Raw genomic sequence first — 13,471 nt, forward strand, 5'->3', positions numbered from 1 at the left:
TGCTCTGGGAGGTTTGCTGAAGATTTTTATAGCTGAGAAAAGCACCTGTCTCTTCTGAAAGGGAATGGGGAATCAGTTACTCAAGATCCAAGTCACTGCAATCTGAAAAGTTAATTTAGAAAATATATTCCCAGCTGGCTGTGCCTTTCTGATAACTCCTGTTGCAGAGAAATGCTGATTATTTGCATCTCCATCTGTTTTCACAGGGCTTATTTCCACCCAGAGCTACCAGAGGCATTAGGAATGTTTATTTTTTTTTTGTCACAGGGCTGGGTGTGCCAAGTCATCTGGTAACATCCTCCTCTTTCCAAATAGGCAAAGGGAGCAGCAGCAAATAGCCCTGCAAACACCAGGCACCCCGAAGCAACTCAGCCCTGCAAAGGCCAGGCAGCAGGTAGGATGGAGAACTATACAAATTCAGAGATACTTCTGAATCAACCATTACTTAAATCATTACTTAACTCTGTGTTTTCTTTTCCCTTCATTAGCAGGGAGCAATTAGCAGTGGTATAAAGCAGTCGCTGCCACTCTTTCCTCTTTCTGAGGAGCCAAGGAGATGTAAAAACTTTCAGATTTTCTATATCAGGAATTCCACAAGCTATTTTTTTGGCTGCTCTTTATGTTCTACATGGCTTTCTGTGGGGTTTTTTATTCAGTACTTCCTTTTTCTTATATCAGGAGGAGCTAACTCACTTTATTTGCCCTGTAATGTTGTGTTACTGTGTTCCCCAGTGTTTAGACAGCCTTTTAGCTTGCACTAGGAATAACCTTTGGAATGTCCATAGATCCTTGTATCTAGCTGGTCCTTGGCCACTGCTTTGGCCTGATACTGGGAGACTGCAGAGCAGAACAGAAATGTTACTTGACAGAGTTAAGATAGTAAAAGCCCTCTTAATTTGAAGTTTTTTGAGAAAAGGCAGTCAAATACCTGTAAAGGCTCTGTGTTTAGAATCTCAGGGAACATTTCCATTAATGCTGAGCCAGGCTTTGGCTTGTTTTATTCTTATTAACTCTTCATCTTCATCTAGGAAAGCCTCTTGCCCTTCTGAGTTAAAAAGATAAAATCAATCATAAATGTGAAAGTCTTTGGTAAATTCTTTGAACTTGGTAGAAATCTTTTGCTTCTAACAGGTAGCTCAAGGGAACTGGTCATGTAAATAAAATTAGGTACACACATTCTTAAAGCACTAAGTCTGTTATCTTCAAAACAGGCCAAGGCTTTCATAGAAATAAACTGAGCATCTGCTAGAATGTCACCCTAGATGGGTAGGTTGCCTGCTTCAGTTTTATATTTCCTAGTCAGCATTTTACACCACATGTGGGGTTTTTTTCCATCAATTTTATAATGACAGACAATGTGGGATAGATCCCAATCTACTGACAGGGATAGCAGAAGTTATTTTACCTTTACAATTTGGTAACCAGCTCTCTCTCCCAGAGAGTTCTCAGTTTTTAGCTATTTTCAAGAGGCTTGTGGCAAGTGAGAAAGTGGCTTTTTAGTCTTTTCTAGACTTTCACTCTGTGATTAACTAGAGCTTACATGGTCACCTACATGGCTTTCATTCTTTTTTTTTTTAAACAAAGGCAAACAGCACTGTTACATCTTCACAATATTGCTCCACACCTTTGCAATAATAAAAGCTTCACCCAAGCTGTGTTATGGTTCAGCTTTGTAGCAGAAATAATAATTGGAATTCTGTTAAATTTGCACCTCTGACAACATAGAAACTACTGAATAATTACTATATCCCAGCCCTTACCTCCTCCATAGCTCCACACTGTGACATCACCTACAAGGGGATGGTTCATGGATGCAGCATCAACTCTGAAACCTTTTAGCATCCTGGAATAAAAAACACTTTCTTGTCAGGGTGGCCAATTGAGCTTCTATTTGGCTGCCCAAGGAAACCTGTGACAGTACTATGAAGTACACTGTGTAAAGATATTTCTAGTTTTCATTTAACTCCTTAGGGCATTTTACTCCATCTTGATCATACGGGTTAGTTGGAACAATTGGGACTTCTCAAAAAAAAAGTTTTTTTTAATTTTTTTTTTCAGCTGTGGGATATCAGAGCACTACAAAACTTGTGCCCACATAGAATCTTGTATTCAAGGTCTGTAGCTACATTGCTACCAGGATAAAACACAGCAGGACACTCCAGAAGCAATGGCATCTCTTTCCTGAAACTCTGCATCCATCTACTTCTCTGTAGATTTTAAGCTACAGCAACTGGATTGATATAGGGAAGTTTTCATTTGTTTTATTTTGCTTTTTCACAGCACCTTGGATCTCTAAGGCATTGAAAAAAAAACCACCAAAACCCAAACAAACAAACAAAAACACCCAAACCCCCTCAAAAAACCCAAGAAAACAAAGTACCCAACATTGTATTATGGAATGTGGAAATAGGGGTGGGGAAAGCATCCCTTGTAATACCAAGTTTGCTCTGTAGTTGCTCTTTTCAAGACCAAATTTTTCTGGGGAAGGCAGAAATCAAGTCAGTCTGCCTTGTCAAGAGGCATTTCTACAGTTTTGATTTAACACAAACCAACAAACAAACCAGTGCTGTCTAAGAGAGGAAAACTTGCATTGTATATATGCTTTGCACATAGATATTGCAGCTATAGAGCTATAGGTATAGCATGTGCTGCTATATATGAGAAAACCAAATTTCTTGAAATTAAAAAAAACCCAAAAAACAAACAAAAAAAGATGCTGCTGCATTCAGTGGGTCTGATTTCTAAATGTGCAATGTGGCCCAGTGAATGCAGGTGCTTAAAGTTGAGGCTTCTGGAAATTCACAGCCACATCCAAACACAACTTCAGTTTTACAGATAATGGAGAGATAAAGAGTTGTGTCTTATCAAGAGAAAAACTCACAACACTTGATGAACAATTTTGCCACTGCTATTTTTGCACAATGCACCAAGTTCAAATTGTGCCTGCAGTTTGGTTTTTTTTTTTTTTGATTTAACAAACAAAACAGACTAAATTATTTTCCTAAACTTTGGAATTCCTAAAATAAACCTTGCATTTGTTTTATGCAAAACAGATTCTAGGTTTTGAATATACCTCCCCTTTGAGAAGAATACAAAATTTGCCTAAAGCACTGAACAAGCTCTTAGAAATAGGAGGTGAGGAGATGAGTCCCACAAGGAAAAAACAGCAAAGGCTTTTGCTTTGGGTTTTTTCCTGGGAAAAAAATGTTCTTTTATATAAAAGAATGCATGGCTACAGGGGTGAAATAGGAAAAAAAAATTGTATATGTGACAAACTTGAAAAGAGGTAAAGATTATTTTAGCACAGCTTGTAAAGGAGAATTTGTAAAGGTTGGTACTTAAGTTAATGCTGGGTCTAACCTTGTGAAGTCAGCTGCTGGCATCAAGAGAGACATTTGGGATTTTCCAGGTTCTACAAGTATGAGATATTAAGATTTTAACAAATGAAAACCACTTTCAGGTATGGTTTTGTTTCCCTACCTGAACCTTGCCCTTCCTGAAGCATTTCTTGTGAACTGGAGCCATTCCCATGTTCTTGGATTTTCTTTCAGCATGACTTCTGGCTGTGGTTCCTCAATACAGGAACGTCAGGAGTTTCCCACATTAGTGAACTGATTTTGCTGAAAAATCACCTGGCAAAAATGAGTTCTTTTCAAGTGACCTCAAGTCTGATTTACTGCAGGGCCACACAAAGAGTTCTGCTGGCACAGCTTCCAAGGGGAGTGCTATGGGAACAGAGCAGTGAGGTCCAGGGATATTTGAAGGAATATATTTGAAGGTTGTCAGGGTTTAACACTGGCCCAGCAATTAAACCGAGTACCAGACGCTCTCTATTAATCTCTCCCTCCTCCCTGATAAGAAAGGAGAGAGAATAAGGGAGAGAGACTTATGGGTTGGAAACTAAACTACACAACTTTAATGAAACAGGAATGATAAATAAGAAAAAAATTAATAAATATATACAAATATACAAGAAAATGGATACCACATTCCTCCCCCCTTTCCCCCAATAGCTCTCAGGTCACCACTGAGGCTGCAGGGCAGCCCTGGGAAAGTCCAGGCTGGACTCCTGGAGTTGGCAGCAGTTGGGAACTGGAGGCAGGAACACACAGATATGGGCTGGGATGGATCAGGAGCACAGGCAGAGGAAGGGATGGGATCCTTCCAGGATGCTGAGTGAAGGAAGGGAAGCAGGAAAGGCAGGAAGGGCAGGCAGCCAGAAGCTGGAAGCAGGAAATCTGGCTTGGCCCTCGTGATCCCTCAAATTTATACTGAGGATGAGGTGTATGGGATGGAATCCTCTGTTTGGTCAATTCTGGCATCTCTCTTGTCCGTTCCTCCCCAAAGGAGGGATGCAGGTGGGACCTCTTTATGTTTTCTTCAGAGCTGAGCAGTGTCCTTGGCTCTGCACACCAGGCTCTAGCAGTAACTCTAAACATCAAGTGTTATCAGTCCTAGAAACACACACTGTCTGAGAAACTTGCTGTTAATTTCAGCAAGTGCAACTACTTACAGGAGACTTAGCTAAAAGCAAAAGTACAAGACAGAAAATCACCTTTATCCTGGCCCAAACCAGGACAAGGTCCAGGAATATTTGGGCAGCTTCCCCTCCAACACCTCATATACCATGTGCTCTGCAAGCACAGCCAATTCCTTTATTTTATTTGAGCAGTGTTGCTGTGTGCTTTCTCTTTTCTCTTATCTTGCTTTTCTCCTTCCATTGCTTATCTACATTTCTCTTATTTCTCCACCCTTTCAGGTTCCCTCCTTGGAATAAATCCACTTTTAGGAAATTCACTGCATCTATATGCAAATCCCTGCAAAGTCAGTAAAAATTCAAATAGCCTCTGGTGCTCTCTACTGAGTTAAGCAGATGAAGACACAAACAAACAAAGCCAAAATACCTATATTTGCATTAAAAATTTGCACCTTCATTTGTTAAAGGCTTGATCCAAACCAAAACACACTCAGCTCTTCTGGAAACTAATGGGAAGACTCCTGTCAATACCAGATTTGCATCTTTGTGTCCTGGCAATTGCAGGAAGGAGCAGGGTCCAGAGCCATACCCTGGAAATATTAAAACCTCTATTGGTTCAGTAACAAAATTCTCTTCCCACACATCTTCTTATAGCTTGCTGTTGTTCATGGTGTTTTAAAGATAATTTTTTTCTCCTCATTTTATTTTGGTCATTGACTATGCAGAGATTCAGTAAAGAGGAATCACATGAAATAGTCTACAACAATTGCTGTTATAGAAAGTGAGAACACTGATTTTTTGAAAGCTTTTAGTGCTTCAAGTCACAAATATATTTGGAAACTCATCACAAACTTCTATTTTCCTGGGCTATTTCTGTGCTTCTCTGTTCTCCATGAATTTCTTTCTATGAATGTTTGCCCCTGCATCTGCAAACTCATAAAACCTCTGATTAGTTTGCTGTCAGCCTCAGCTGACCTGTCTCTCTCTGTGTCCTCAAAGTATGGAGAAACCTTCCAATCTGTTATTTGCTTTGTGCTTGTTGCATCCCTCCAGCTCTGATCTCTGCCTGTTAATGACTTTTGGCCCTTCTGAAGGTGAAGTTGTCTGAAGGTGAAAGAAGTTCAAGATACACTTGTCATGACAGTCACACTACTTTTGCTCTTTTTTTTCCCCTATTTTTACAGTTCAAGGATTTACTTGCTACAGGCAGAGAATCACAGAATTGTTTGGGTTGGAAGGGACCTTAAGGATCATCCATTTCCAACCCTCTGCATGGACAGGGACACCTCCCACCAGCCCAGTTTGCCCCATCCAACCTGACCTGGAACATTTCCAGGGAGGTGGCAGCCACAACAGCCCTGGGCAACCTGTGCCAGTGTCTCACCACCCTACACCTGAGAATTTTTTCCCTAATTTCTACCCTAAACCTCCCTTCTTTCCTTTTAAAGCCATTACCTTATAAATTCCCTTATAAAAACTCCTTCCTCCTCTTTCCTGGAGGCACCTTCAGGAACTGGAAGGCCCCTACAAGGTCTCCCTGGGGCTTCCTTTTCTCAGCCTGTTCTCCCAGGAGTGGTGCTCCAGCCCTCTGCTCTCACTCCATCAGCTCCATGTCCTTCCCCAAAATGACAAAGGGAATGACAAAGCCCTCTGCAGGACACCTGGCCATGATTTCTGCTGGTGTGTTTCACCACTCCTAAGTTTTTGTGATTTATTTAGCAATTCCTTGGCAATCAAGGCAGAGGATTTATCCTTAGGCTGTGATGCAGGACATTTCATGCAGAACCTGAATGTGCTAATTCCTGACAAACATTTCCCAAAGCTTCAATATAAATATAAATATAAATATAAATATAAATATAAATATAAATATAAATATAAATATAAATATAAATATAAATATAAATATAAATATAAATATAAATATAAATATAAATATGCAAGACACTGTTTATACTTGCACACACTTACAGTCTCTCACAGAGATATATATGAGTTTATTTTCCCTACTAAATACTTCTCTTTGTCTCTCACCATGTATTTATATTCCCAAGGCAGGGTTAGGTATTTTTCCCTTACTGAATCCAAGTTAATCCCTTCTCTGTCTCATTTGCCCCTGATCAAACCACTGGCTCTGCTTCCTGACACTTATGCACACACACTAGGTTAGAGTCCACCCAATTCATCTCTGGAGCACGTGCTGAAATCAAATTTGAATTTTGCAGCCTTTATTCTCCTCTTTGCTCTTCTAATTTTCATTAACCTGGTCCCCTCTATTTGCTTTGTGCTTCATATTTATTGCATTTTAATTCAAGTCAGGGATGAAAAAGTGGCTGCTGCTGAAAGCAAATAATCCCATTACCCTGCTGCTGGCACAGCCCCAGTAAACTCCCTGATGCAATTTTCCTTGAGTGAGTCCTTGCTCTGCAGCCAGCAGGAGCATTCCCATCAGGAATGTTCCACAAGCACACATCCACCTCGAGGATCAGAGCTGCAGGATGCAGATCCAGCTCTGAGGCTTGGGAGAACATGCAGGTTAAGGTCAGGTTCTTTGGGTCACAAGACAGAGACTCCAGCACCATTGAGGAGCGTGCCCTGGTTGCTTTACCTTGCTCCTAACAAGTTTTTTTCCTTCAATGGGGTATTTCTCTGAGCAGCCTTCTTCCCACCATTCCCTCTGGAGCCCCCAGCTTGCTGTCCTAGCCACAAATATGAAAAACAAATATTTCCTAGAATCCTTTTGCTGGGAAGCTGTTACATCCTCCTTTTCCCTTCCTCCAGTCTCCTCTGCTCTTGGTAACACAATCCTCATTTTTTCCAGCTTTCCTTCTCTTTCAGAGCAATGCCTCTGCCTGGCTTTCTTGTTGCTGCTGCTCAGATCCTCTCCAGCTGGTCCATAATTCTCTTTAGACCCAGCACCCAACCTGAGGATTGGAGCTAAAGCTGTTCTGACACAGAGCAGAGTGAGTTCCCCCAGGCTGCCCCGGTTAGACTGCCCCGAGCAGCATTTTCTTCTGGCAAGGACACCAGAGCATTGCTCACTTCCATTTTTCATCCTTGTAACCCTTAGATCCTCTCCACCAGGACTGCAATTTGGCCCAGTGGAGCTAAGGAGGTTGTGACTGCCCTGATATCAGCATTACTGCCTCTACTCTGTGACTGTATGAAATCAATTCACCTGCATATTTAAATGCTCTCCTTGAAAGGGTGGAAGGATTCAATAGTGATTAAAAATCAGGGTGTGTCCCAGCCTGTGAACTGGTATGGAGGAGAATTCTTCCTCCTGCTAAGCCCTGATTGCTGATGACTGCCCCACACCTACTCTCTCAATCAACCCATTCCCCTTGAAGACAACAACTGAGGTTGGGGCAGTTTTCACAAGCCTCAAATTTGACCTCTCTTCCTTCCTTTTAACCCTGCTTAAAATCTACAGGGAGGATGAAAAGGGAGCCACAGTCTTGTCACCCATCTGAAGGCAAACCATCTCTCCTTTCTTACCACATCAGGAAGAGCTGTCTGGTCCCAAAGGACTTTCAAAGCTTTCCATAGCTGGAAACAGCCTATGGAAAGGTGGGGGGAAAGATAGGGAATTGTAGGGGAAAAGATAGGGAATTGTAGGGGAAAAGATAGGGAATTGTAGGGGAAAAGTTAGGGAAATTGCAGGGGTAAAGATAGCAAAATTGTAGAGGAAAAGTTAGAGGAATTGTAGGGGAAAAGTTAGAGGAATTGTAGGGGTAAAGGAGTCTGGGGACAGTAATCATGGCAGAGGAAGGGTGAGGAAGCAGAGAAAAGAGGGAGAACAGCCTAGAAAAAAATTCCCATAGGTGTCAAAATGTCTCCCTGTGGTTCTGCTCTCACTGCTTTTCTGGATAAATCTGCCAGGAAAGATTCTCTGCAGAGGTTCCCCTTGCAGAGTTTCCTTACAGCCACCACAACTGAAGTTATAATTCCCTCCCAATCTCCTACATCCCAGCAATCTAGAATGCCTAAATAAGAACCAAAGAATTAAAGATTAAAAAAATCCAAATTAGCACCACCCAAGAGGAAGGTCTGACCAGCAGCAGGACCTTCAAACCCCAGGGTGAGAAGCCCTGGTTGTACAGCAGGACAACTCTGACAGCTTCCATTTATGAGGTTAAAGAAATAATGATTCACAAGGCTGGCTGACACTTGGGATGATTTAATCAGGCCACCCCTAATGTAAATGACACTGAGTCACATTTCCAGATGTAGGTGGGACTGGTGACTGCCTTTTCCTCATAATTGTCTTAACTTGCTTTGCTAGTTAGAAATAGTTTTCTAGGTTGTATTTCAAATTTAGTAATCAGTCGAGGTACATTCTTTCCATAGATGTTTGTATTTATAGCCAATGGGAACATCTAGGACAGAATTTGACCTACAAACTTCAATACCTAGCAGAAGCCTGGGTAGAAAAGTCTGGACTTAAGTCTGTACCAGAACTAAAGGTTGCTTGATACATACAGCAAAATTTCAAATATAAAGACACAGATCGAAGCAGGCAAGGTTTGTGTGGCTTTTTTGCCCCTCCTCCCTCTTATTCATTTCTGATTACTTTTCATTAAATTAAATACAATTGCATTCTCACCAATATTGGAGGGGGAAAAAGATCAGATATTTCAACAACAACAAAAGTTGGAAAATAAATACATGGAAAGAGAGGAAATGATGAAGTAATGGCCATCCTCCATTAATTTTTCATCCAGCTGTATTTACAGCTTTTATCTCTTCCAAAAAGTGCTTAGACCATGCTCCTCTTTCTGGCTCTCTGCCTGTTCTTTCCCAAGGCATGGATCTATTCCAGAGCCTTGCAATTAAACAAGACTCTGTGATGTTAGAGTGATGCAAACCAACCATAGCTCAGCTGACTTCAGTGAACGTCACCACTTTGACCACAAAGATTTGACCCAATTGCTGTGACCTGACACACTTGCAATCTAGTACAGCCTGAAATCTCAAAGCAACAGCCCATGAAACCACTGGAGACTGACATGAAAGTCAGAACAAGACTGAATTAAATCCAGGAGAAAGGCACCAAAAAAAAAAAAAAAAAACCAAAGAGAAAAAACCAACAACAAACCCAACAAAAAGCAAACAACAACAAAACCAACAAGCCCCCAACCAAAAATATATTATTTTAATGTTAATACATTGTTACTTTGCATGCCTAAAAATCCAGGAGGAATTAAAATTCCTGACTATTCCAATATTAGGGGCATAATGCAGTTGGTGTGCTTACTGAGCAGGATGAAGTGATGCTCCCCTGCAGTGGCTGAGACAGCTGGAGAGCAAGAAAAGGAAACATATCATGTGCTCAGCTTCTATTTATTCCTTGGAAGTCAAACAACAGGTAGAAGATAAAGAAAAACTCAGATTGTCAGATCTCACAAAACAAAAACCAACAAAAAAAGCAAGTTCATTGGTTTTGCCCACAAAAGATACTGAAAGGTGTATGGAAGAACATTATAGAGAAACATTACCCCATAATAGTCCAGGATCTCCTCTAGTGTAGTTTCTCAGTAGTAGTTTTCTACACTTTTTCCTTTAATAATAATTCAGAATTCTGGATGAGTTTTGAATTGGTTTCACCAGTCTGTCTGGATCAGTTTTCTGCACAATTTTCTGGCTTGGAATATGAACACCAGAACAGCTGCAGAAAATCATCACAGGTTCATTTAGCTCTGTATCCCAGCACAGACAGCAGCCTGCAGGGATGCTGAAGAAGTAGTGTAAGAATAGTACAGAAAGGTGAAGTAATACCCCCCAAAATAAGCACTCAGTCTCTAATGTCATGGTTCAGAGTCAGCTTGAGACAAAAAAACCAAACCCCCAAAATTTTGTGCCCTGGGCAGTGCCTTTTTCACTTTGCAGCCTTACAAAAGCTTGGGAACAAAGCTTCTCTTTCAGCATCTTACCTACTTTTGTCTTCTTTGCTGGTGTTTACTACAATTTAGTAAAAGAATTCCTAACAGAAAATCAAATAATGTTCCATTTCTGGCAAAAACTGCCTACCCAAATGCAAGACAATTCCTTAGAAATCCCAGCAACTCAGTGCCTTTATTCCAAGAGTAGTCAGGGATAACCACATCATCAAATCTTGCCAAATAAGGCCAAATGAACCATCAGATTACTTTGTAAATTGCTGTCTATTCCAAGTCCATGGCTTCTGTGTGGACATCAATAAATGAGCACTATCCAGGACAGTGATGAACAGTGATTAATTGCACCTTGGGAGTTCAGCCCTGAATACTTTTTCCTAATCAAATCCTTTGTTCTGTCAGCAAGTTCCAGGAAGTGATTAGTGTAATTAAGAGCAGACAACGAGGGTTGTTATGACTCTGTTCACTACTTTTTTCCCAGAATACTCTCTTCTATGCTCTTAGGAGATAAAGCTGCATCTCCAGTGGAAAAATGGACTCAAAAAGGTGGCTTTGCTGTGACCACCATTACTGATAACCCAAAAGAAGCCTCTTCACCAGACTAGGATGGTATTTTAATGTTCAGGATAAATACTTGGAGCTTTCTAGAAGTGATTGGGATGCAGCCAGGGAGAAGACTGAGAGCATCATCTTGACAGCAATGATCTCTGACAGAAGGTTTGGAGGTCACTACAGAGGTGTGGAGTAACAGTAAGGGAAACACATCTTGGAAGGGTCCATGACCACTTCTCAGAGGCAGATGAGAGGAAAAGGCAGCTCCAAACAACGTTTTCATAGAAAAGATAGGAGAAGAAAGCACAGAGGCAGCAGTGAAGTAGCTAAAATCCAGGTTCCCTGAAGACTTCCCAGCCCTAGGGAATATCTGGAGGGATTGCTCCCTCTGCTGGAGCATCCTAATAGACCCACAAGAAGTGTGCTGTTTGACCCACTTTGAAGTCCACACCACATCTCTTGAACTGATAAATAAAGATTAATGAAGGGATCATTACAGCTGCTGACTTACTGTCACAAGGATTTTTCAAAGGACTGAATAAGTACTTGAGGATGCAGATGAAAGCAGAGGGAAATGTTTCATTGATTTTGTTTTAAAAAGAAGCAACATTAGGTATATTAGGTGAAATATGAATTTTTCAAGTCCTAATTGTATCCATTCAGTCAAAGCAGAGTGTAGAAAAAGCAAGCAGAGCTTTTCAGTGTCTCCTTTAATGCAGAACAACTCTTGCTACATGACCTTGGCTCCAGGACAGATGATTTGCCACCTCCAGAGGAAACCTCCTGCTTCTTGAACTCTGTGTTCTTGTTGAACCCAGCTTGGCCTTAAATACTTTGGCTGACAAAGAAATACCCTGTTCCTACAGCAGAGGAAACCTCTCCTGAGGTATCTTCAGATAATGCAGTGTCACCACTCAGTTATTCAGTGCTCATGTTGAATAATACAAGTTGTAGTAGGATGATGCAGAACAACATCAAGAAACAGTCTCAGGGTCTCACTGAATAAGTTCTACTCCTGCTTGCAACAGTTTGTGCCTTTTTACAACTTAAATTACTCAGCTGTGGTGTGGAGTCTCCCTCCCCCTGTATATAATGTCCACCATTTGCTACAAACACCTCCAATTTTAGCTGAAGGTTCCAAACCTAATAGTAAGAAAGAAAAATACTTGGCCCAAACCTCAGCCAGATGTAAAGAAATGGATTTTATAGCCTCTCCAGCTTAAACAGTTTCTCATTTTCCAGTTTTCTGTCATCTCAGTGAACACCTTGGGCTGCTGGGGATCCCCTTGCAAATTCAATGGAGGAAATGGAGACCAAGCTCTGCAGCACTGACAGAGAGGAAGATTTGAAGAGAGATTTGCCATACTGCTTAGGAGAAATAGACTTCACAGCTTCTGGGAAGAAACGTGGGAAGGTACAGAACTGGGGATTTCCAAGCATTTAACACTATTGCTGTTGTTCAGCTGTGACTTCTGAGCATTCAATGTAGAGATCCTAAGAGGGAGGGACAATGTGCCACAAAGCAAGGTACCACGTTGTGCTCCAGGTAAGGACTACACCTTCCTGAACATCAATGGGATTTAACATGAGGCCTCCTAATATAAAGAAATCAATCACCTGACTTGCACTGACGTGCTAAAAGTACAGGTGATCACTTTTTCCTTCATGTTTTCTTCATTCTGCATTATTTCACAGTTAACCTCTTTCTGCCAAAAATTAATCCCAATGCATTTCAAAATTTTAAACATATTTTTGGACCTTTTTAAGATGCTCCTTAAAGTTCTCTCCCTGTTCTGATAACATCAGAGAAGGATGCAGATGGAGAAATCCACCTTCTCACCAGTCCCTTGCACAATTTAGTGCCAGAGTAGAAGCAATTCCTAGGATTAGAAATCTGCCTTAAGATTTTTTTTGTTTGAGCACAAAGCCAAAATATATACAGAACAGAAAGAAGCTATATATTCATACAACCCATTCTCCAAAAACAGGCATGAAAGCAGGTAAATATTTCAGGTAGTGCAGAAAGAACCACCTGGTGTTTAGATTTGTTAAGTCTTGCTCAAATATATTTTTCTTAAATAATCAAGCTGATAAATTTCCCTCTGCAATCACCATAAACAAGATCTCTACTGTCCCATTGTTATTCAATTTTATTGGGTTTTTTTGTTTGTTGAAGTTCATTAAGGTCCCATGTACCATTCATCCTGGAATCATCTTTGAAGTTATGCTCAACAAATGGAAGATCCCAGCTCCCAATTTGGTTGTCTCCTTAGTAGGGGAAGAAGAAAATTTCCAGATGAAGCCTTGGCTACAGGACACCTTAAAAAAGGGCCTTACAAAGGCAGCTCAAAGCACAGGTTAGTGCTTTAGATATTAAAGAAAATTGCTGTTGGATTCTCACACCCAGCATCCAGTGGTGTTTGAGTGGCAATGGGTCTGCTGTCATTACTATTTTTGGAAGTTTTGTTGAATACAACCTACAGCTGTATTTAAATAGCTTTAAAATGAAAGTTATTTTACTAGAAATAGCTGGAAAAATGGTAGT

At 40.8% G+C, this 13,471-nt stretch overlaps 1 protein-coding gene and 1 long non-coding RNA gene across 3 annotated transcripts in view; one reads left to right on the top strand and one right to left on the bottom strand.

Annotated features, from left to right (window-relative positions):
• The first annotated feature begins 342 nt into the window (after positions 1-342).
• Positions 343-13,471, top strand: part of TRPM5 (transient receptor potential cation channel subfamily M member 5) — a 53,128-nt gene continuing 39,999 nt past the window's right edge. The window contains exons 1-3 of the mRNA XM_071762215.1: positions 343-394; positions 12,169-12,340; positions 13,103-13,283. Coding sequence (XP_071618316.1) covers positions 12,224-12,340; positions 13,103-13,283 — 298 coding nt within the window. The 5' untranslated portion in view covers positions 343-394; positions 12,169-12,223. The remainder of the gene's footprint in view (positions 395-12,168; positions 12,341-13,102; positions 13,284-13,471) is intronic.
• Positions 9,611-12,174, bottom strand: LOC139804722 (uncharacterized). Of its 2 annotated transcripts, XR_011729509.1 has the most exons (3): positions 11,009-12,174; positions 9,976-10,121; positions 9,611-9,826 (listed from the first exon to the last, which is right to left on the bottom strand). It is a non-coding gene; the product is annotated as an uncharacterized lncRNA (long non-coding RNA). The 2 variants fall into 2 exon arrangements; XR_011729508.1 differs by having other exon boundaries at positions 9,611-10,121.

This window comes from Heliangelus exortis, chromosome 18, assembly GCF_036169615.1.
Source record: "Heliangelus exortis chromosome 18, bHelExo1.hap1, whole genome shotgun sequence".
Lineage (NCBI taxonomy): Eukaryota > Metazoa > Chordata > Aves > Apodiformes > Trochilidae > Heliangelus > Heliangelus exortis.